Source organism: Chiloscyllium plagiosum, unplaced genomic scaffold (assembly GCF_037043375.1).
Source record: "Chiloscyllium plagiosum isolate Xiang-an unplaced genomic scaffold, Cpla_swu_hap1 HiC_scaffold_13, whole genome shotgun sequence".
Lineage (NCBI taxonomy): Eukaryota > Metazoa > Chordata > Chondrichthyes > Orectolobiformes > Hemiscylliidae > Chiloscyllium > Chiloscyllium plagiosum.
The window spans coordinates 83,888,824-83,911,977 of NW_028270151.1; the positions used below are offsets into that span (position 1 = coordinate 83,888,824).

Genomic DNA, 23,154 nt, shown 5'->3' on the forward strand with positions numbered 1-23,154 from the left:
CCCCAACACCCGTCCTGCTGACTGCGGCTGCGCGCGATCCCCAGCACCCGTCCTGCTGACTGCGGCTGCGCGCGATCCCCGGCACCCGTCTTGCTGACTGCGGCTGCGCGCGATCCCCGGCACCCGTCTTGCTGACTGCGGCTGCGCGCGATCCCCGGCACCCGTCTTGCTGACTGCGGCTGCGCGCGATCCCCAGAACCCGTCTTGCTGACTGCGGCTGCGCGCGATCCCCAGCACCCGTCCTGCTGACTGCGGCTGCGCGCGGTCTCCCGCTCCCTCAACCGTCGTCCTGACCGGCGGGGCCCTGCGCAGATCTCTCGCTGAAAGGCAGTGGATGCCGTTGAAGTGCAACGTAAACATTGAAGTGCAATCCCATGCAATCCTGTGGGTGCCTTCCCTCCCCTGGGGAGTTGGTCGTCCCACCATTGACTGTTCATTGCGGTGAACCACCTGGCTACAGATCCAGTCAGAGGGAGAAAGTTTCAGGCCCAGCCACAGTGAGCAGACATTTCCTGGTCAGTAACTCGGGAATGTTGGGGTCTCTCCTCCTACCTCTGGGTACTGGAAGGTCCCGCATGCTGCAACAGGAACCCTGGTGATGGCTGGACCTGGAGTCAAGTTAATGCGAGGCTGGAGAAGCACAGCGGGTCAGACAGCGTCGGAGGAGCAAGACAGTCAACATTTCAGGCCGGGACCCTTCACCCTGACTGTCACCAGAATGTCAAAGCTCGTTCATCTGCACATATATAAGCAGTGAGTTATAGAGTCACAGAGCTGTACGGACAGTGATTCAACTCGTCCATGCCGACCAGATATCCGAATTAATCTAGTCCCATTTGCCAGCGTTTGGCCCACTTCCCTCTAAACCCTTTCTATCAATATACCCATCCAGATACCTTTTAAGTGTTGTAATTGCACCAACCTCCACCACCTTCTCTGGCAGCTAATTCCATACAGGCACCATCCTCTGCATGAAAAAGTTGCCCCTCAGATCCCTTTTAAATCTTTCCCCTCTCACCTTAAACCTATGCCCTCTAGTTTTGGACTCTCTCATCCAGGGACAGAGTCCTTGTCTATTCACCCTATCCTTGCCCCTCGTGATTTTTTATACCTCTATAAGGTCACCCCTCAGTCTCTGGTGCTCCAGGGAAAAAGCCCTAGCATATTCAGCTTCTCCGTACAGCTCATCCCCTCCAACCCTGGCAACATCCTTGTAAAGCTTTTCTGAACCTTTTCAAGTTTCACAACATCTTTCATATAGCAGAGACAGCAGAATTGCATGCAGTATTCCAAAAGTGGTCTAACCAATGTCCCTTACGACATTTTGTAGGAAGAGTTCAGCCAGAAGCAAGATATACTGTTTTCGCATTTGCACTGGATTGTCAGATCACCTGTTTGTGCTGTCATTCCTCAAATCATCTCCCTGAATGAACTTGCCCCATACAATACTGTGGGTGTCTTCCCTCCCCTGGGGAGTTGGTCGTCCCAGCATTGACTTTCATTATGGTGAACCACCTTGCTATAGTCCTAATCGCGAAAATACATCCACGTCGCTCATAAGGAGAAAGTTTCAGGCCCAGCAACAGTGAGCAGATAAGGTATGACAGGCAAGTGAGTTGCTAGCAATTGGTGCACTGAAACAAATTGGCGCTGCAATTTAATCTCTGCTGCATAGTGTACATAGAACATAAAAACATAGAACATTACAGCGGAGTACAGGCCCTTAGGCCCTTGATGTTGCACTGTGGTGTAAAATTCCAAGCAGTGGAATGTGGTGAAACGGTTAAAAATTATGTCCCAATACATGTGTGAATCTAACCGGAATGGAGGTGTTGCTTAGTCCCGTGTGAATCTTCTTATCTGTATGTAACCAGAATGGAATGTGTTTTTTAGCCTTGCTCTGCTGTTCACATGAATGTTTATATCTGGAAGGGAGTATATCAGCTGGAAAAGTCTCCAGTTCGGTGAGTCTGCTCCGGGGTTACGTTTAACCGCCGAGCGTGGGTTGTTGGCAACCGCTCTACGAGAACTGACGGCTCCCAGTTTTTGTAACATGTAGAGTGAGTATAAGCCAGACCCGTTGTGCGACACTGCGGGGAATAAAATGCCCATATTCTAGCAGTCTCGCCTCTTGGTCGTTTGTTCTGTGTCAGACTACTCTCCTACGAACCTGACCTTGAGAATTTTTTAAAACATGCACCAACCTATGAAATTAGTCTGATGCCCATCTAACTTACACCATTCCATTACTATCCATATGTATGTCCAGTGCCCATTCGGTGAGTCTATTACTATTGCAGGTGGTTCCGCGCCCATACTACTCTCTGTAAAGCAACTATCCCTGATATCTATCCTAAATTTATCACCCCTCAATTTAAAGCAATGTCCCCTTCTGTTAGCCTTCACCCTCTGAGGAAAAATGCTCTCACTGTTCACCCTATATCAGCCTCTGATTATCTTATATGTCTCAAGTCACCTCTCAACCTTCTCTCCAACAAATACAGTGTCAGTTCCCTCAGCCTTCCTTCATAATACCTTCCTTCCATACCAGGCAACATCCTAGTGAATCTCCTTTGAACCCTTTCCAAAGCTTCCATATCCTCCTGTGGTGAAACGGTTAAAAATTATGTCCCAATACATGTGTGAATCTAACCGGAATGGAGGTGTTGCTTAGTCCCGTGTGAATCTTATTACACACCTCCCCGTGTGAATCTTCTTATCTGTATGTAACCAGAATGGAATGTGTTTTTTAGCCTTGCTCTGCTGTTCACATGAATGTTTATATCTGGAAAAGAGTATATCAGCTGGAAAAGTCTCCAGTTCGGTGAGTCTGCTCCGGGGTTACGTTTAACCGCCGAGCGTGGGTTGTTGGCAACCGCTCTACGAGAACTGACGGCTCCCAGTTCCGGTAACATGTAGAGTGAGTATAAGCCAGACCCGTTGTAAGTATGAGACCTGGTTGTGGCGACGCTGCGGGGAATAAAATGCTCATATTCTAGCAGACTCGCCTCTTGGTCGTTTGTTCTGTGTCAGACTACTCTCCTACGAACCTGACCTTGAGAATTTTTTTAAAACATTTTGGCGCTGCGAGCAGGGTCAATCGCAATTGAGGAGAGATTTTGATACAGAACAATGTTTTGGAAAAAGACTAAGAAACCAGAAGAACAAACTGTGGAGGTCCCGACCGTCCCGGGATGGCATGGATGTGGGCATGTACGTGGCAGTTTGTTTGAGAAATGGTGGGGGGCGACCGGAGGAACCCCAGGGTCGCTGCTGTCCACCCTTGAGAGGATCCCAGTCCTGCCGAAGAACCCCTTGCCTGGGGTACAGCGGAGGATGTGGGCATGTCGGAGTTAACAGAATTGAATGGGATTGAACTGAACTGAACTGAGTGGAACTGAAGTGAATCAAATTGAACGGAACAAAATGGAACTGAGCTAAATTGAATTGAAATGGACGGAACTGAATTGAACACAATTGAATTGAACTGAACAGACCTGAACTGAGCTGAATTGAACTACACTGAATTGACTGAACTGAAATTAACTGAAACGAATTGAACTGAATTAAGCATAATGTAACACATGTATTGGGCCAAGCAGTGGAATGTGGTGTAAAATTATGTCCCAATACATGTGTGAATCATAATGTAACACATGTATTGGGCCAAGCAGTGGAATGTGGTGAAACGGTTAAAAATTATGTCCCAATACATGTGTGAATCTAACTGGAATGGAGGTGTTGCTTAGTCCCGTGTGAATCTTATTACACACCTCCCCGTGTGAATCTTCTTATCTGTATGTAACCAGAATGGAATGTGTTTTTTAGCCTTGCTCTGCTGTTCACATGAATGTTTATATCTGGAAAAGAGTATATCAGCTGGAAAAGTCTCCAGTTCGGTGAGTCTGCTCCGGGGTTACGTTTAACCGCCGAGCGTGGGTTGTTGGCAACCGCTCTACGAGAACTGACGGCTCCCAGTTCCGGTAACATGTAGAGTGAGTATAAGCCAGACCCGTTGTAAGTATGAGACCTGGTTGTGGCGACGCTGCGGGGAATAAAATGCTCATATTCTAGCAGACTCGCCTCTTGGTCGTTTGTTCTGTGTCAGACTACTCTCCTACGAACCTGACCTTGAGAATTTTTTAAAACACCTCCTTATAATGCTGTGATCAGGACTATACGCAATAGTCCAGGTGTGGCTTTACCAGTGTCTTGTACAGCTGAAGCATGACCTCATGGATCTGAAACTCAAACCCCCTACCAATAAATGCCAACACACCATATGTCTTCTCAACAACCCTATCAACCTGGGTAGCAAATTTCAGGGATTTATGCACCTGGACTCCGAGATCTCTTTGTTCATCTACACTGCCAAGAATTTTACCATTAGGCCAGTACTCTGCATTCCTGTTACTTCTTCTGAAGTGAACTACCTCACATGTTTCTGCATTAAACTCCATTTGCCACTTCTCAGTCCAGCTCTGCATCTTATCAATGTCCCTCTGTAACCCACAATATCCTTCGGCACCACCACAACTCTGCCTACCTTAGTGTCATTCGCAAATTTACTAACCCATCCTTCTATGCCGACATCCAGATCATTTATAAAAATGACAAACAGCAGTGGCCCCAAAACAGTTCGTTGCAACAAACCCATCAATCACCACCTCTGTCTTCTTTCAGGTAGCCAATTTCTGATCCAAAGTGCTAAATCACCTTCAATCCCCAAACTCTGTATTTTGTGCAATAGCCTACCGTGGGGAACCTTATCAAATGCCTTACTGAAGTCCATATACACCACATCAATCACTTTACTTGATCCACCTGTTTTGTCACCTTCTTGAAGAACTCAATAGGTACAACTGTATTGCCTTCACAACCTCATCAAATTATTCCTTTCCAGATGATCATAAATCCTATCTCTTATAGCCTTTTCTAACACCTTACCCACAACCAAAGTAAGGCTCGCTGGCCTATAATTACCAGGGTTGTCCTGACTCCCTTTCTTGAACAAGGGGACAACATTTGCTATCCTCCAGTTCTGGCACTATTCCTGTAGACAATGACAGCATAAAGATCAAAGCCAAAGGCTCTGCAATCTCCTCCCTGGGTTTGCAGAGAATCCAAGGATAAATCCCATCTGGCCCAGGGGTCTTATCCATTTTCAGATCTTCCGAAATTGCTAAAATGTCCTCTTTGTCAACCTCAATCCCATCCAATCTAGTAGCTTGTATCTCCGTATTCTCACTACATTGCCCTTTTCCAATGTGAATACTGATGAAAAGTATTCAGTAAGCGCTTCTCCTATGTCCTCAGATTCCACACACAACTTTCCAATACTATCTTTGATTGGCCCTAATCTTACTCTAGTCATTCTTTTATTCCTGATGTACCTATAGAAGGCTTTAGAGTTTTCCTTGATCCTATCCGCCAACAACTTCTCATGTCCCCTCCTGACTCTTCTTAGCCCTCTCTTTAAATCTTTTCTGGCTAATGTATAACTCTCAAGCCCCATAACTGAGCCTTCATGCCTCATCCTTACATAAGCCTTCTTCTTTCTCTTGACAGGAGCTTCAACTTCTTTAGTAAACCATGGCTCCCTCTCTTGACACTACCTCCCTGCCTGATAGGTATATATTTATAAGGGCCTGCAATAGTTGTTCCTTGAATAAGCTCCATATTTCAAGTGTTTCCATCCCCTGCAGTTTCCTTCCCCATCCTATGCATCCTAAATCATGCCTAATCACATCATAATTGCCTTTCCCCCAGTTATACCTCTTTCCTTGCACTATATACTCATCCCTGCCCATTGCTATTGTAAACATAACCGAATTATGGTCACTATTGCGAAAGTGCTCACTTACCTCCAAATCAAACATCTGGCCGGGTTCATTCCCCAGTACCAAATCCAATATGGCATTGCCCCTTGTTGGCCTGTCTATATACTGTGTCAGAAATCTTTCCTGCACACATTGAACAAAAACTGACCCATCTAAAGTACTTGAACTATAGTATTTCCAGTCTATATTGGGGAAGTTAAAGTCCCCCATAACAACTACCCTGTTACTCCCGTTTATATCGAAAATCACCTTTGCTATCCTTTCCTTTACATCCCTGGAACAATTCGGAAGCTTACAGAAGACTCCCAACAGGGTGACCTCTCCTTTCATGTTTCTAACCTCAGTTCAAACTACCTCAGTGGATGAGTCCTCAAACATTATCTCAGCTACTGTAACATTACCCTTGATTAATAATGCCACCCCACCCCACCTTCCCTTTTTTACCATCTTCTCTGTTCTTACTGAAACATCTAAATCCCAGAATCTGCAACAACCATTTCTGTCCCATCTCTAGCCATATCTCTGAAATGGCCGCAACATCGAAATCCCAAGTACTAACCCATGCTGCAAGTTCACCCACCTTCACCCCGGAAGCTCCTGGCATTGAAGTACACACATTTGAAACCAACATCCTGATTGTCAGTGCCCTCTTGCAACCTTGTAAACCGTCCCTGACCTCACTACCCTCAACATCCTGTACACTGGAACTACAATTCAGGTTCCCCTCCTCCTGCTGCATTAGTTTAACCACCCCCCCCCCGAAAGAGCATTAGCAAATTTCCTCCCCAGGATATTGGTACCCCTCTGGTTCAGATGAAGACCATCCTGTTTCTAGAGGTTCCACCTTCCCCAGAATGAGATCCAATTATCCAAGAATCCAAAACGTTGCCTCCTGCACCATCCCTGCAGCCGCATGTTCAGCTCCACGCTCTCCCTGTTCCTCACTTCACCAGCACGTGGCATGAACAACAAACCAGATATAACAACTCTGTTTGTTCTAGCTCTAAGCTTCCATTCTAGCTCCCTGAATTTCTGCCTTAGATCCCCACCTTGCTTCCTACCTATATCATTGTTGCACATGTGGACCACGACTTGGGGCTGCTCCCCCCTCTCCCTCAAGAGCGCCAGAGACCCGGGTTCAATTCCCGCCTCAGGCGACTGACTGTGTGGAGTTTGCACGTTCTCCCCGTGTCTGCGTGGGTTTCCTCCGGGTGCTCCGGTTTCCTCCCACAATCCAAAGATGTGCAGGGCCATACTAAATTGCCCGTAGTGTTAGGTAAGGGGCAAATGTAGGGGTATGGGTGGGTTTCGCTTCGGCAGGTCAGTGTGGACTTGTTGGGCCGAAGGGCCTGTTTCCACACTGTAATGTAATCTAATCTAATCCCAAAAACATGATCAGAGACACCCTGAACCGTGGCATCTGGGAGGCAACACAGCAATTATGAGTCTCTCTCATTCCCACAAAAACCTCCTATATCTTCCCCTAACTATGGAGTCCCCAATGACTAAAACTCTGCTCCTCTTCCCCATTCCCCTCTGAGCAACAGCGACAGACTCTGTGCCAGAGACGTGTGCCCCATTGCTTACCCCTGGTAAGTCATCCGCCCAACAGTATCCGAAGCAGTATACTTGTTGTTGAGGGGAACCACCACAAGAGATCCCTGCACTGCCTGCATGTCCCATCTCCTAACCCTTACGATAGGAGAAAGTGAGGTCTGCAGATGCTGGAGATCAGAGATGGAAATGTGTTGCTGGAAAAGCGCAGCAGGTCAGGCAGCATCTAGGGAAGAGGAGAATCGACGTTTCGGGCATTAGCCCTTCTTCAGGAATGAGGAAAGTTGGTCCAGCAGGCTAAGATAAAAGATAGGGAGGAGGGACTTGGGGGAGAGGCGTCGGAAATGTGATAGGTGGAAAGAGGTCAAGGTGAGGGTGATAGGTCAGACTGGGGTGGGGGCGGAGAGGTCGGGAAGAAGATTGCAGGTTAGGAAGGCGGTGCTGAATTTGATGGATTTGACTGAGACAGGCTGGGGGGAGGGGAAATGAGGAAACTGGTGAAATCCGAGTTCATCCCTTGTGGTTGGAGGGTTCCTAGCCGGAAGATGAGGCGTTCTTCCTCCAACCGTCGTTTCGCTGTGGTCTGACGATGGAGGAGTCCAAAGACCTGCATATCCTTGGTGGAGTGGGAGGGGGAATTGAAATGTTGAGCCACGGGGTGGTTGGGTTGGTTGGTCCGGGTGTCCCAGATGATAACCCATCTAACTTCTTCACGTGGCTGTGGAGCAACTACCTCCCTGTAACTCCTCTCAATAACCCCCTCCACTTCCTGAATGATCCAAAGTTCATCCAGTTCCCTAACACGGTCCTCAAGAAGCTGGAGTTGGGTGCACTTCCCACAAATGAAGTCAGCAGGGACCTCTCAACAATCCCCATACCTCCTGAATGATCCAAAGTTCATCCAGCTCCAGTTCCCTAATAGTGTTCTCAAGGAGCTGGAGTTGGGTGCACTTCCCACAAGTGAAGTCAGCAGGGACACTAGAAGTGATCCTTACCTCCCACATACTGCAGGAGGAACATTCAACTGCCCTAACTTCCATTCCCACTATTCTAAATTCCCAAATAGACCGCGTGATGAGGGCATATGTGTGGCTGCAGACAGACCCTTGCACTGAAGCAAAATTAGTATTTCAGTTGTTTCAATCAATTAGCCTGATATTCACCGGAGCAATTTATTGTGTAATGAATTTGCATTCAAAAATGTGACAATATTACAAGACTGAACAAAACAAAACTTTGACAACAAGTGTTTCATGGCTTTTTAGGCAAACAGAGTAAGATGAATATAGATCAGGGTTGTAGCATAGTTCATTCATTCCACCAAGCTTGTCAGCACCTTCACCAGTACTAGACTTTTAAGATATTTCACAGAATGTGGATGTCACGAGGTATGCCAGCATTTATTGTCCATCCCTAATTATCTCCAAGAAGGTGGTGGTGAACCGCTGTAGTCCATGTGATTTAGGTACACCCCACAGTGTAATTGGAAGTGAGTTCAACGATATTAACTCAGTGACAGCCAAAGGTTGGTTGATTGTAATTCCAGTGACAGTGATGTGTGCCTTGGAGGAGAACCTGCAGGTGATACTATGCATCTGCTGCCCTAATCCTCTCAGACAGGGACTAACTATGTTGTCTCTAAGTTAAATTGATCTTAAATTCTGGATGTACACTTGAGGATTTGGTTCTTCATGACAAAATATTCAGGTGAGTTCAACTCATTGTAATAATTCATTTTAGTGTCCAAAGAGCCTTCCATTGCATGACTGTCCACAACTTTTTAACTCCTCCCCTCCCTGGCTCAGACTGCTAGGTAATTAAAATTGCAGGCAAAAGTTGATTGCAAAACACAAGAAAAGTACTTCACTGCCTCATAGCTCATTGAGGACATCCCAGATGCAACATGTGGAACATCTTTGGCAATTTGAGGTGATTGCTAGGAAGCATCATGCTAATTGATTATTCTATTTACATGTGGTTCCACTGAACAAAGAAGAGGCAACATCAATCTTAGCTTACATTTTTGAGGCACACTGATTCTCTGATGTCATTCTGAAAGCATTTCACTGTGGCTCTTCTTTATTTATGTCAGCAGTGGATTAATGGTAGCAGTCAAAAAGTGTGGCCCTGGAAAAGCATAGCCGGTCAAGCAGCATCTGAGGAGTATGAGACATTGACTTGACTGCTCCTTGGATGCTGCCTGACTGGCTGAGGTTTTCCAGTGCCACACCTTTTTACTCTGATTTCCAGCATATGCAGTCCTCACTTTCTCCTAGTTGATTAAGGGCAGCACAGTGGCTCAGTGGTTAACACTGCTGCCTCACAGCACCAGGGACCCGGTATCGATTCTAGTTTTGGGTGACTGTGCAGTTTGCACATTCTCCCCATGTTTGCGTGGGTTTCCCCCAGGTGCTCTGGTTTCCTCCCACAATCCAAAGATTGTCAGGTTGGGTGATTGGCAATGCTAAATTGCTCATAGTGTTCAGGGATGTATAGGTTAAGTGCATAAGTCAAGGTAAATGTAGAGGAATGGGTCTGGGTGGGATACTCTTCAGAGGATCATGGTGGACTTGTTGGGCCAAAGGGCCTGTTTCCACACAGTAGGGATTCTACTTCTATTGGTATCAGTTTTGTTCCTGAATCAGAAAGTTCTTGGCTTGAGTCAAGGACGAGTACCTCATTGTAAAATCCAGCCTGACACTCCAGTGCTGCACAGGTCATTGGTGCAATCTTTTAGATTACACATGAAACTAGTATATAGATGCAAAAGGTAGCACATACCGTTATAATTCCATCAACCAGTGCCTAAATCATGATCTGAACATTTTATTTTTTGTTGTGTGGTATAATCTGCTGTTAAAGCTTGTATTTTTTTGAAGGAGACCCTAATTGAAAATGAAACCGACAAAGGAATGTGCCACTTCCAGTTTCTCAAGGAGCTAAAACTGAATCTGAGATTGGAATCTAAAACATATGAGGTGACTGGATCTGGATGAAAGCTATAAAAGTACTCAGAGCCAGCAGTCCTCGGGAGAAGTTGATGAGTCCAGTGGTATCGTGTAGGTTGACTGAAGAAGTCAGTGGCGAGATCCAGAAGCTCAGAATAAACCTGCACTAATCTGTGTAACAAAAAAATCTTTAACCCAGTCTTCAATATATTAAATAACATACTCTCTACTCCTATGGGGTGGAGAATGCCAAAGATTAACAACCTGCTGAGAGAAGAAATTCCCCCTGTTCCTAAATAGGGGACTCCTTATTTTGAAACTGTGCTTTTGCAGATAGCCCCATGAGGAGAAAGATCATAAGACAACCTCTTCATCCCCAGAATCAACGTATTGAATATTCACTATTGAACTTATAGAGTATTCACTAAATTGTCTCCAGTGCAATTAAAAAGAGACCAAAACTATATTTAGTGTTCCAGATGCAATCTCACCAGACCCCTGTACAGTTGTAGCAAGACTTTCTTATTTTTATAGTCCATGCACTTGCTACAAAGAACAACAATCCATTTGACTACTATTACTTTCTGCACAAACATGCCAATTTTCAGTGACACATGCACAAGGACACCAAGATCCCCCATATTCCAGCATTCTTCAGTCTCTTTCCAATTGAATAATATTCTGTTTTTTCCTTCTTCCTCCATTTTACATTTTTCCAGTCTATATCTATTCATCACCTCCTGAAACTTGTGTTCCAATCTATCGGGCTATTGCACACAATAATCCCTTCATGCAAGTCATTAATATAGATTATAAACAATTGAGGCCCAACAATGATCCGTGTTCCACCACTGCAAAGGCTTTTTTTTTAAAAAATGGATGTGTTTTAAAACTGCAGACTGAAATTAGAAACAATGTTTTGAAACCGAGGGACATAAAACATAAAGCAAGCTGTTTAATCACAGGTAACTAGCATTGAAATCCACTTCAGACAAACCACATCTGGGATAGTTTTAACTGTTTGCATGTTCTCAGGTGGTTCTCAGCAGACTGAACTTTATCATAAAAGAATACTGATACTGCAGGAAATCCGAAGCAAAAATGTTAAGTTAATGCTGGAAAGACTCAAAAGTCAGTTGATAGAATACATAATATTTCATCCGAGGAGCAGTAAAATCGACATTTCGGGCAGGAGCCCTTCATCAGAAATGAAGAGCTCCTGCCCGAAACGTTGATTTTCCTGTTCCTTGGATGCTGCCGGACCTGCTGTACTTTTCCAGCACCACTCTAATCTTGACTCTAATCTCCAACATCTGCAGCCCTCACTTTCGCCTACATTATGTTTCAGTTATAGAATCCTTCGTCACAACTGGAATATCTCATATATAAACATTTAGGCACTGGTTGGAAATTTCCAAAGGACCTGTCCATTCCCTGACTGAAATTTTATATCACTACAGAGTCTTGAACTTCACACACCAAATTTTGGCATCCCTTCTGTCTGCAGTGTTGTGATTTTAATGTTTGTTTCATTCCTGGATTTTTTTTGTCATATCACAATGACAAACATCGAATGGATGTTTATCCGTTCAACATTCAGTATGAGATATAAGAGGAATTTTACTACCAATATCAATATACCACCTTAGTATTTTGCAAAGAATCAATGACTTGATTTTATTAACTCAAAGCAAAGGGTATTAAATTGTGGAACGATGAGGTCAATCTCCAGATGTGGAGGTTTGAGATCTGTCTTCACTTGGGTCTTGGTTTGTTTCGTGTGCTTGCAGTGTTGACTTGTTGTTGCTCAGTTGCCACCATACTACTTTCTTTGTCTGCTAACTGCACAAGATGGAGAAGACAGTGATGTAGAATGCGGCTGGGCACAGCTCTGTCTAAAACTTCTTTGATATTTAGGCTGTACTTTTTTCTTTCTATTAATGGGTAATACTCAGCGTCTTTACAGTAGGTCACAAAGAATGCACATAGAGCCTTTATATCAGATTCATTCAGTCCAAATTCTGAGAGCACACTTGTCCATGTGGCTTCAAGCTCCGTATCCCAAATTTTCCTTCTCAAAATAGAAGACAGAGTGGGCAGAAAGCTGGCAAAACCTGGCTGTTTCTCCAACACACGAAGATGCAAAGACTGAAGAATATCAACAACATAACTGAAGAATATGTTGGCTTCCACATGTGTGAACCTATTAGGTAGAAATGAAAGCACAGTAAGGTGTGATACTGGCAGATATAAAGGAGTTTGGACCACCAATACAATTTAAAAATTCAGACCATTAAAAAAATGGTTTGAAATATCAACCTTCATCTCTGGAAACTGAGTTCAGATTCAGCTTGTGGAATATTAAGCACATAGGCTGAGCAATTTGATCATACAGTGTCTGGTTTTTTGACACTAAATGCCCTCCTAACCCTACAACAGGGCAGATGAAAACCACACTTACTTTAGAAGCTGAAAGTGCACTACCTACTTGATTGCTATAAGCTGCACTGTTGGAGTAAGAAAATCCTACTGAAATTTATTTAGATGAGGACGTTGTTTTTAATTTCAAAGTTATTTTAAGGTTAGTTATTGCTTGGTTACTCCCAGCTCTGTTAACTTTTGACTTTCTCTCTGTGTGTATTTGTTGAAAGATAGTAACTGGTGTTATACTGTTGACACTTTCTGCCTGATAGTCTGGCTGCTGTCCTGAGTAGTTTCAAATTTCTTTGAGACTAGTAGGCAAAGGAGAGCAGCAGGAAAGAAGACAGTACAAGTGTAAATAGCTGCCACAAAAGAGGAGCAGAAGGAGGGCATTATATGAAGGCCATATCTACAGTAACTCATCAAGGAGCATTTCCCCGCCTGACCTTCATTAAGGAGCAATATCTGAATGTCTTCACAAAGCAGCCATCAGAAAGTTGTGTCACCATCATCAGCTGCAGCTCAAGTCTCACATAGAAGGTGCAACCTGTGACTATCAAGAACACTCTGGCCTTTAACTGTACTGTCACTCGATCTTTCAGGCAGTACATTGCTGCTTCAGACAGGGCGGAGATGTTTTCAACGCTGTGCCAACATATCTGCCAGCTCCTATCACAGTTTCTTGACCATTACTCCAAGGCTCTTGATGCCGTGATTAAGGATTTTGTATATGCAGCTGGAGGGTTCTTCCACATTTCCCACCATTTTGGAAATAGCAACATCAGACACTTGTGCTCTAAAAGCACCTGTTATTTAAAAGTTGACTCCCAAAAATTTGGATAACTGTCAAAAACTACACAGCTTGGGAATTTGCAGAGGAGGTTTAACAGAATTGTAAACGAATGAGAAATTTCACATATGTGAGTTATGTGGTTTACCTCACTTGGACCAGAGTGGTCATGACTGTTTTCCTTGGAGCAGCAAAGGTTATAAGGGATGATTTTACAAAGGTATTCAAAATGATGAAGAATTCTGATACAGTAAATAAAGAGAAACTGTTTCAACTTGTCAGATTATTTCTTTGTGTCTCTAATTTTGTTCCCCCTAAGAATTTGTACTCAAGAAGCTGTACCTAGGTATCTTCATACCCGAAGATGGCGCTGTGAGTGCGCATGTAAACTTTTCACTGTACTCCGTTGAGTACATATGACAATAAAGCTAATTCTGATTCTAAGACGGTCAGTAAACTAAAGGTCACAGTATTAAATAAATATACAACAAATTGAAGGCAATTGGTACAGATCAAATTAAATATCATCATTGGCTAAAACTATCTATTGATAATTGGGATGCATGACTTAACTGGAACACATCACATGCAAGTAGGTTAAAATGTGGTCCTGAGCAGAGAAGCTTCAGCCTGATGGAAAAGGACTTTAAATAATCTTCAGTAGAAAGCAGGATGCACCAACCTTTAGCGAGAATATCTGTCATTTATAAGGAAGGCCTCAAGAAATTAACAGTTTCACATCAAAAAACTGTCCTGTAAGGTACAGCAGGTCTGGGCAGGAAGAACATGTTATATTCAGACAAAAGAACAGCACATCCCAAAAATAGGTGTGCCATTTGAAAAGCATAAACATTGATTACAATGATTACGCTAGGGATACTTGTAACCAAGGTTTAATTCTCCGACGAGCAGGAGAATCAGCATTTCGGGCAAAAGCCCTTCATCAGGAATGAGGCTGTGAGCCAAGGGGGTGGTGATATAAATAGGAGAGGGGTGGGACTGGGGGGGATGGTAGCTGAGAATGCAATAGGTAGATGGAGGTGGGGGTAATGGTGATAGGTCAGAGAGGAGAGTGGAGAGGATCATTGAGAAGGAAGATGGACAGGTAGGGTAGGTCATGAGGACAGTGCCAAGTTAGAAGGTTGCAACTGGGATAAGGTAGGGGGTGGGGAAATAAGGAATCTGGTGAAATCTACATTGATGCCGTGGAGTTGGAGAGTCCCGAGGCAGAAGATGAGGTCTTCTTCTTCCAGGTGTCAAGTGGTTCGGGAGTGGCGATGGAGGAGGCCCAGGACCTGCATGTCATAGAGTCATAGACATGTACAGCATGGAAACAGACCCTTTGGTCCATCTCTTATATGCTGACCAGCTATTCCAACCTAATCTAGTCCCATTTGCCAGCACTGGGCCCATATACCTCTCAACCCTTCCTTCTCATATACCCATCCAGATGCCTTTTAAATGTTGTAATTGTACCAGCCTTCACCACTTCCTCTGGTAGCGCATTCCATACACGTACCACTCTCTGTGTGAAAACATTGCCCCCCAGGTCCCTTTTAAATCTTTCCCCTTTCACTGGAAACCTATGCCCTCTAGTTCTGTACTCCCACAGCCCAGGGAAAAGACTTTGTCTATTTATCCTATCCATGCCCCTCATGATTTTGTAAACCTCTATGAGGTCACCCCTCAGCCTTCGACACTCCAGGGAAAACAGCCCGAGCCTATTCATCCTCTCCGTATAGCTCAAATCCTCCAACTCTGGCAACATCCTTATAAATCTTTTCTGAACCCTTTCAAGTTTCACAACATCCTTCCAGAATTGCACGCAACATTTCAAAAGTGGTCTCATCAACCGCAACTGCAATATGATCTCCCAAATCCTATGCTCAATACTCTGACCAATAAAGGAATGCATACCAAATGCCTTCTTCAATATCCTATCTACCTGCAACTCTACTTTCAAGGAACTGTGAACTTGCTCTCCAATGTCTCTTTGTTCATCAATACTCCCTAGGACCTTACGATTAAGTGTATAAGTCCTGCTAAGATTTGCTTTCCCAAAATGCATTTATCTAAATTAAACTTCATCTGCCACACCTCAGCCCTTTGGCCCATCTGATCAAGATTCCATTGTAATCTGAGGTAACCTTCTTCGCTGTCTGCTATACCTCCAATTTTGGTGACATCTGCAAACTTATGATACTTCCTATGCTCATATCCGAATCATTTACATAAATGACAAAAAGTAGAGGACCCAGCACCAATCCTTGTGGCACTCCACTGGTCACAGGTCTCCAATCTGAAAAACAACCCTCCATCACCACCCTCTCTCTTCTACCATCGATCCAGTTCTGTATCCAAATGGCTAGTTCTCCCTGTGTTCCATGCTAACCTTGCTAACCAGTCTCCCATGAGGAACCTTGTCAAATGCCTTACTGAAGTCCATACAGATCATGTCCACCGTTCTGCCCTCATCAATCCTCTTTGTTACTTCTTCAAAAAACTCAATCAAGTTCATGAGACATTATTTCCCACACACAAAGCCATGTTGACTATCCCTAATCAGTCCTTGCCTTTCCAATTACATGTAAATCCTGTCCCTCAGGATTCCCTCCAACAACTTGCCCACGACCGTCAGGCTCACTGGTTTATAGTTCACTGGCTTGTCTTTACCACCTTTCTTAAATAATGGTATCACATTAGCCATCTTCCAGTCTTCTGACACCTCAACTGTGACTATCGATGATACAGATATCTCAGCAAGAGGTTCAGCAATCACTTCCCTAGCTTCCCACAGAGTTCTCGGGTACACCTGACCATGTCCTGGAGATTCATCTACCTTTATATGTTTTAAGACCTCCAGCACCTGCTCTTCTGTGATATGAACTCTTTTCAAGACATTATTAATTATTTCCCCAAGTACCATGTCCTCCACAGTTAATACTGATGCAGAATATTCATTTAGTATCGCACCATCCTCCTATGATTCCATACAAAAGGCCACCTTGATCTTCAAGGGGCCCTACTCTCTCCCGAGTTATTCTTTTGCCCTTAATGTCCTTATTGAATCTCTTTTGATTCTGATTAATTCTATTTGCCAAAGCTATCTCATGTCCCCTTCCCCCCCCCCCCCCAACTTCCCTCTTAAATATACTCATATTGCCCTTGTACTTCTCTAAGTACTCACATGATCCCAGATGTCTATACATGTTATATGCCAACTTTTTCTTGACCAAAGCCTCGTTTTCTCCAGTCATCTAGCATTCCCTGCACCTACCAGACTTTCTCTTCACACTAACAGGAATATACTGTCTCTGAACTCTCATTATCCCATTTTTAAAGGCCTCCCACTTCCAAACCATCCCTTTACCTGCAAATAGCCTCTCCCAACCAACGTTCAAAAGTTCTGTCTAATACAGTCAAAACTGATCTTACTTCAATTTAGAACTTTAAATTTTTGATCTGTTCTATCCTTTTCCATAACTATTTTAAGACTAATAGAATTGTATTCACTTGCCCCAAAGTGACCTCAGTCACTTGACCTGCTTTATTTTCCAACATTGCTCCTTCCCTAGTACATACATTCACATATTGAATACAAAAGTTTTTTTGTACACACTTAACATATTCCTCCCCATCCATGCCATTAACATTGTGATGATCCCAGTCTTTGTTTGTAAAGTTAAAATCTCCTACCATTACAACCCAATTATTCTTACAGATATTTGATATCTCCTTATATGTTTGCTTCTCAATTTCTCACAGACTAATGGGGGGGGGGGGGGGGGTGCTGGTGGCATGTCAGGGAGGTGAGTTATAATACAATCCCAACAAGGAATTCATCACTTTTTTATTTCTCAGTTCCACCCATATAACTTCACTGGATGATCTCCCAGGAATATCCTCCCAGGTACAATTGTAATATTATCCCGAACCAAAAATACCACTCCCCACTCTCTCGCCTCCCTTTCTGTCCTTCCTACAGCATATATATCCTGGAGCATTAAACTGCCAGTCCTGTCAATCCCTGAGCCATGTTTCAATAATAGCTATGATATCCCAATCCCATGTTCCCAACTATGCCTTAATTTAACCTGCCTTACTAGTCAGGCCTCTTGCATTGAGGTAAATGCAGTTTAATTTGACAGTCCGACCTCATTCTCCGCCAGGCGCTATTTTTGCCTTGACTATTTAACTTGTCCCCCATACCTACTTTTCCCCATACCTGTCAGTGCTACACTACCCTGCAAGGCCATCCCTACAGTATCTAAATGGCATACCTGTTTGAGATGGGGATAGCCAGAGGAGAGCCCTGCCATAGCTGGCTACCTGTCCTACCATTCCTAGCAGCCAACCATCTGTGGTTTTCTACCTTGCTGAAACTGCCATATCATAGCCCCTTGCTCTTGTAAACTCATCAATGCCTGTAACTGCTACTCCGACTGATCCATGGAGTCTGATAGACTTCGCAACCAACCACACTTCCCGCAGACATAGTCTCCAGGAACATTTGAGTTCTCCCAATCTTCCACAGTTGACAGTTAGAGCACATCAACCTATCAAAAGTCACTTCTACCTCTTTAGCAATCTATACACCCAGAAATTGCCTAAAAACAAAGACACACACACTTTGTTCAAAAATGCAGCATTAGCATAGTTTTGCTGATCAAATACAGTTCTCTGGTGATAACTTAATACTGATCCTTAATATTAAAAGTCAGTCAAGAATGTTATGAAGATGTGGGTGAACTTTACCTTTTAAGAGAGTTAAAAGCTAGCAGTGACAGCACCAAGTGTTCTCAATAAGACACAATGTAACATGTGCTCCAGCTACTGGAGTAGCTGGTTGCCTGGAAACGACAACAAAACAAATTCGAATTTGGCCAATCAGTTTAAATTATACCCCAAAAAATACCAAATTCCAATCAAGTTTGAATTGAGTATATTGACAATCTTAAAAGCCAATGACACCATCTGATGCTCTGGGGTATAAGACCGGGGAAAATTGAACAGTTGGGAGGAGAACTGCCAAGCCCCAGCATGTAAACAGACTGCCTGAAAAAACAGCTCTTTTAATAGGTACCTTTTTCGATTAGTAACCTATGAAGCAGAATCCCTAAGAAGAAGAAAACAAGACACAGGAACATCCGAATAGAAGAACCAAAAGCTTTCTGGTTTTGAGATAAGAAGTCTTGTTTTGTAATTCTTAATTGGGAGTTTTATCGGAGCGTATTATAGGAGGGAAGGTAACAGATAGGTTATAGTAAGGAATTGTAAATAGTTGTTAGTTAATTATTCTCTGTTATACTTTAAGAAATAAAGTTGTTAATGTTTACTTTAAATAGATCTTGGCTACTCAAATATTTACAGATTACTGCATGGGATAAATCTTGTCTGTGTTGATGGTTTTAAATTAAGCAAGAGAGTTTACCCCATGTCGTAACAGTTTGGGGCTTGGATCCGTGATTTGAACTGGTTTAGACACATTTGAATAGATTTGGAGGTATGAAAAATGCCAGCAGATTTAAAAACCTAAAACATGGGTGAGACAAGTTGTTTAATTTTGGTGACTCATGGTTGATGAAATTAAAAATGAGACAAATGGTACTTTCATTGTGACAATGTGGGACACATTCACTCAGAAGGCTGGAAGTTGAGGGGAGCCCATATGACCTACTGAAGCTTATAAGAATTGATCTGAAAAGGAAACTCAAAAGGTAAATGCCATGAATCAGATTGTCACTTTAACCTCAACCAAAAGACTGTAAGTAGATGCTGCTGTGAGTGCTGAAGTATGCAGAGTAGCTGAGAGCTAAGGAAGGGTTTTTATCTAAAGGGAAGATGATCCCTTTTACTTCAAGGAAGTATCCAAGATCATAACTGTATTAAGAGATATAGGGCCTACTCAACACTTGCTGGAGAAGGATTCAGTATTCACTCCAGAGAATTCAGCAAAAGCCAAAGTGTTGGACAATGGGATGATTGGAGAGTATTTCCCAGCTAAATGTGGCTTGTTATCTGCACTAGTGGAAGTCAGGGTAGTTAGGAAATTATCTGTGGATGGAGTTAATTTACTTCTGGGGGATGATTAGGCAGAATTAAAAGTTATAGCTTTGTACATAATCATGAAAAGTCCAGTTGAGGCTAAAAAGATGGAACAAGAATAGGTTTGGGGTATTGTGATCAAAGTAATAACTAAACAAAGTCCATTAGCAGAGGCCAGAGTGAAATCACAATCAGATATTCTGCTAGCTGAAACTATTTAAGAATGAGGATAACTTAGAAGAGGTGTTTAGAATGTCTTCAGTTGAGGCTCAAGAAACAGGTCTAGAGTAAATTATCTTTGATAACTCAGTCTGAACTGAAGGAGTTACAGAGTGTTATTCAGTTACAAACTGATGAGGAAGTAAAGATATCCTCTCAGATCTGTAGATGAAAAGTGGACAGTTGTTTGACAAACAGTGGTACACCCCAGATAGCGTAAAGAAATATTGTGAGAAGCATATGAAATTCCTATGTTAGGACATAAAGAAAAATAGAAAATGAAAGCATCAATAAAAAATTACATGTTCAAGACCCAGTGCAGTCCAAACTCCCACAGTATGGCCAAACTCCCACAGAACCTGGATCTTTAGATTTCAGCAGTTGCTGTTGGCTTCTTGAAGAAATTAAAGCTATTTTTCCCCTCACTTGGTTATAGCCAAAAGCTGGTGATCCTCTGCCTGCTACAGAGTTCCATATGAGACCATTTGTTTTCTGAATTTGTCTTTTATCAAGGGTGTGTTTGTAAGATGTTACTACATTGGAACAGTTAATTAGTAAAAGTTACTGTATTATTCCAAGTCATTTGTTATGAAGATGTGGGTGTATTGTACCTTTAAGAGAGTTAAAAGTGAGCAGAACTACCTGACAGCACCAAGTGTTCCAAATAAGATAACAATGTAACACTCAGTCAAAAGTTAGATTCGCTGGGTTGCCTGGAAACAACAAAACAGATTTGAATTAGGCCAATTAGTTTAAATTGTACCCTGAAAAATACAAAACTCCAATCAAGTTTGAATTTAGTATATTGACAATCTTAAAAGCCAATGACACAATCCGATGGTCGGGGGGGGGGGGTACAAGACTGGGGAAAATTGAACAGTTGGGAGGAGAACTGCCACGCTAACAACATCTGCAATACCTCTAACATCTGCAATACCTCTGTGAAACAGAAAGCCCTGAGAAGAAGAAAAGAAGATTCCACATCTGGCTGTGTTTTTGAAAAGTTGAATTTTGGTCAATCTTAATTGAGGGTTTTATCAGACTAGTATTATAGAAGGGAAAGTAAAAGATAGGTTAGTGGAAGGAGTTGTAAATAGTTGTTAGTTAATTATTCTCTGTTATACTTTAAGAAGTAAAGTTGTTACTTTTACTTTAACTCGTTCTTGGCCTCTCGAATTTTCACAGATTACTGCACAGGATAAATTATTTCTGGTTTAAATTAAGCAGGAGGATTTACCCCATGATGTAACAATTTGGGGGCTCATCATCAGGATTTCAACTGGTTTAGACGATTTGAATCGATTTAGGGGTACGAAAAATCCCAGCAGGTTAGTGTCCAAGATCTTTAAATAAAACATAGGTTGGACAATTTATTTGCTTTCAGTGACTTGTGATTGATTAAATTAAAGTGAGAGAAATGGCGGTGAGAGAAATGGCTCTTAAAATTGCTAAAGAGGTTCTGGATTTGAAAATGATTCTCAAATTTGCCAAGAAAGTTTAGAAGAAAAGAAAAAGGCCATATATTTAGAATTAGCAAATAAGTTAGAAGTGGGTTTAACCAAGGACAAAAGTAAAACTGAAATTGTACATGGGTTACTCAAACATTTAGGTGTGTCAGAGAAACAGACAAGTGCAGTAGAGGGAGAGAAACTTAAATTACAGTTGAGGAAAATGGAGTTAGAAAATAAACAAAAAGAGAGAGGGAGAGAGAAAAGGAAAGAGAGAGAGAAGAGAGAGAGAGAAAAAAGAGAGAGACAAGGTTCTTAGCTAAGCAAAGAGAGAGAGAAGAAAGGGAGAGAAAGAGAGAGAGAATTTGAACTTGAGAAGTTGCGATTTAGTCAGCAAAGTCAAGTTAACAGGATGGAGATTAAAGGAAAAGGCAGTGGGGGATTCAAGATGGCAGCAATCTAGGAGGATTGCATTGCAGAGCTCCACACCACAGCAAGAGCAGGATGAATTTTTAACTCACCCAACCCAGATCATCGTGATGTCCTGGGACTGTAGAAAGGTTGTGGAGTCCCAGGAAACGGTGATAAATTGACTTACCTGCGCTTCTGCCATCCAGAAATGCCAAAGAAGGGAGGAGGAGCATCCAAGGCCAAGTCCGCAGCCCAGTCTGCAGGTTCCTCGGAGTCAATTACCTACCAGGCCCTGGTGAGCGAGCTCGCGAAATGTTGCGAGATGCTAGGTAAGCAGATAGAGGAGAAGCTGGCCCCGATCTCTTCCATGCTGCAGAAGCATGAACAGCAGCTGGGGGACCTGGAAAAGAGGACGGATGAGGTTGAACACAGAGTCACAGTGGTGGAAGCTGATGCCAGTTCCTCCAAGGATAGGATCCAAGCCTTGGAGACTCAGGTCCGTAGTTTGTGTGACCAAGTGGATGATCTTGAGCACAGGGGCAGGAGAAAAAATATTCTGATCGTCAGTCTACCTGAGGGTAAGGAAGGTGAACGGCCTGCGGAATTTATTGAGGACTGGTTGCCAAAATTCCTTAACTTGGAGGCTGGCATGAGAGGTTTGAAGATCTAGAGGGCACACCAGATCACAGCATGGAGATCAGGTCTGGGTCAACGTCCTCATCCTCTCCTGGTGCGGTTTCATCATACAGAGATAAGGAGAGAAGTCTGGAAGCTCCTAGAATCAAGGGAAAGGATCCGAAGGCCCTAATTTACGAGGGCTCTAAAATCATGTTCTTCCAGGACTTCTCAGCAGCAGTGATCCAGAAAAGTAAATCTTACGACGGTGTCAAGAGAAGATTGAGGGAGCTTGGGATTCAGTACTCACTGAGGTATCCGGCAGTACTTCGGTAAACCATAGATGGATTTGCACATCTCTTTGACACATTGGAGAAGGCAAGAGACTTTGTGGACAAATTAACCTAATCTGAACAGTTTTGTATGTGCAAATAGTAGTGTTGTTTGGGTATGTCTTTTTTAAAAAAAGAAAACAGAGAAAGTCCACTTAGAGCTTTCTTTCCTTTTCTTTCTATTGGTAATAATTTGGTTGAAACTGTGTTTGGCAGCGGTTGAAATGTGGACTTTCAATTTCTAAGTTAAGTTATATCAAGGGGTGGGGGGGGTATTTACCCCTTTTTTCTTTAAAAATAATTTCTTTATTCAAATTGCTATTTTGTGGTGTATTTACTTTCTTTTCTGCTTGTGTTTGCAGTGTGGCTCTAGCTAGGAGGAGGGAAAATGGTTGGGATGGCTAGATGAAAGTGAGAACACCGCCATTTCCGCCTTCTCCAAACAGACCCCACCACCAGGGATATATTTCCCTCCCCATCCCTATCAATGTTCCGGAGAGACCACTCCCTCTGCAACTCCCTCGTCAGGTC

General features: G+C 43.1%; 1 protein-coding gene and 1 long non-coding RNA gene across 3 annotated transcripts in view; one reads left to right on the plus strand and one right to left on the minus strand.

The window, feature by feature from the left end:
- Window positions 1-229: 229 nt before the first annotated feature.
- On the plus strand, window positions 230-13,834 carry LOC122555724 (uncharacterized). Of its 2 annotated transcripts, none has more exons than XR_015759232.1 (2): window positions 230-753; window positions 10,274-13,834. It is a non-coding gene; the product is annotated as an uncharacterized LOC122555724 (long non-coding RNA). The 2 variants fall into 2 exon arrangements; XR_015759231.1 differs by lacking the exon at window positions 230-753 and adding an exon at window positions 7,898-9,101.
- Window positions 12,059-23,154, minus strand: part of LOC122556268 (single-pass membrane and coiled-coil domain-containing protein 1-like) — a 38,136-nt gene continuing 27,040 nt past the window's right edge. The window contains exon 4 of the mRNA XM_043702896.2: window positions 12,059-12,545. Coding sequence (XP_043558831.2) covers window positions 12,098-12,545 — 448 coding nt within the window. The 3' untranslated portion in view covers window positions 12,059-12,097. The remainder of the gene's footprint in view (window positions 12,546-23,154) is intronic.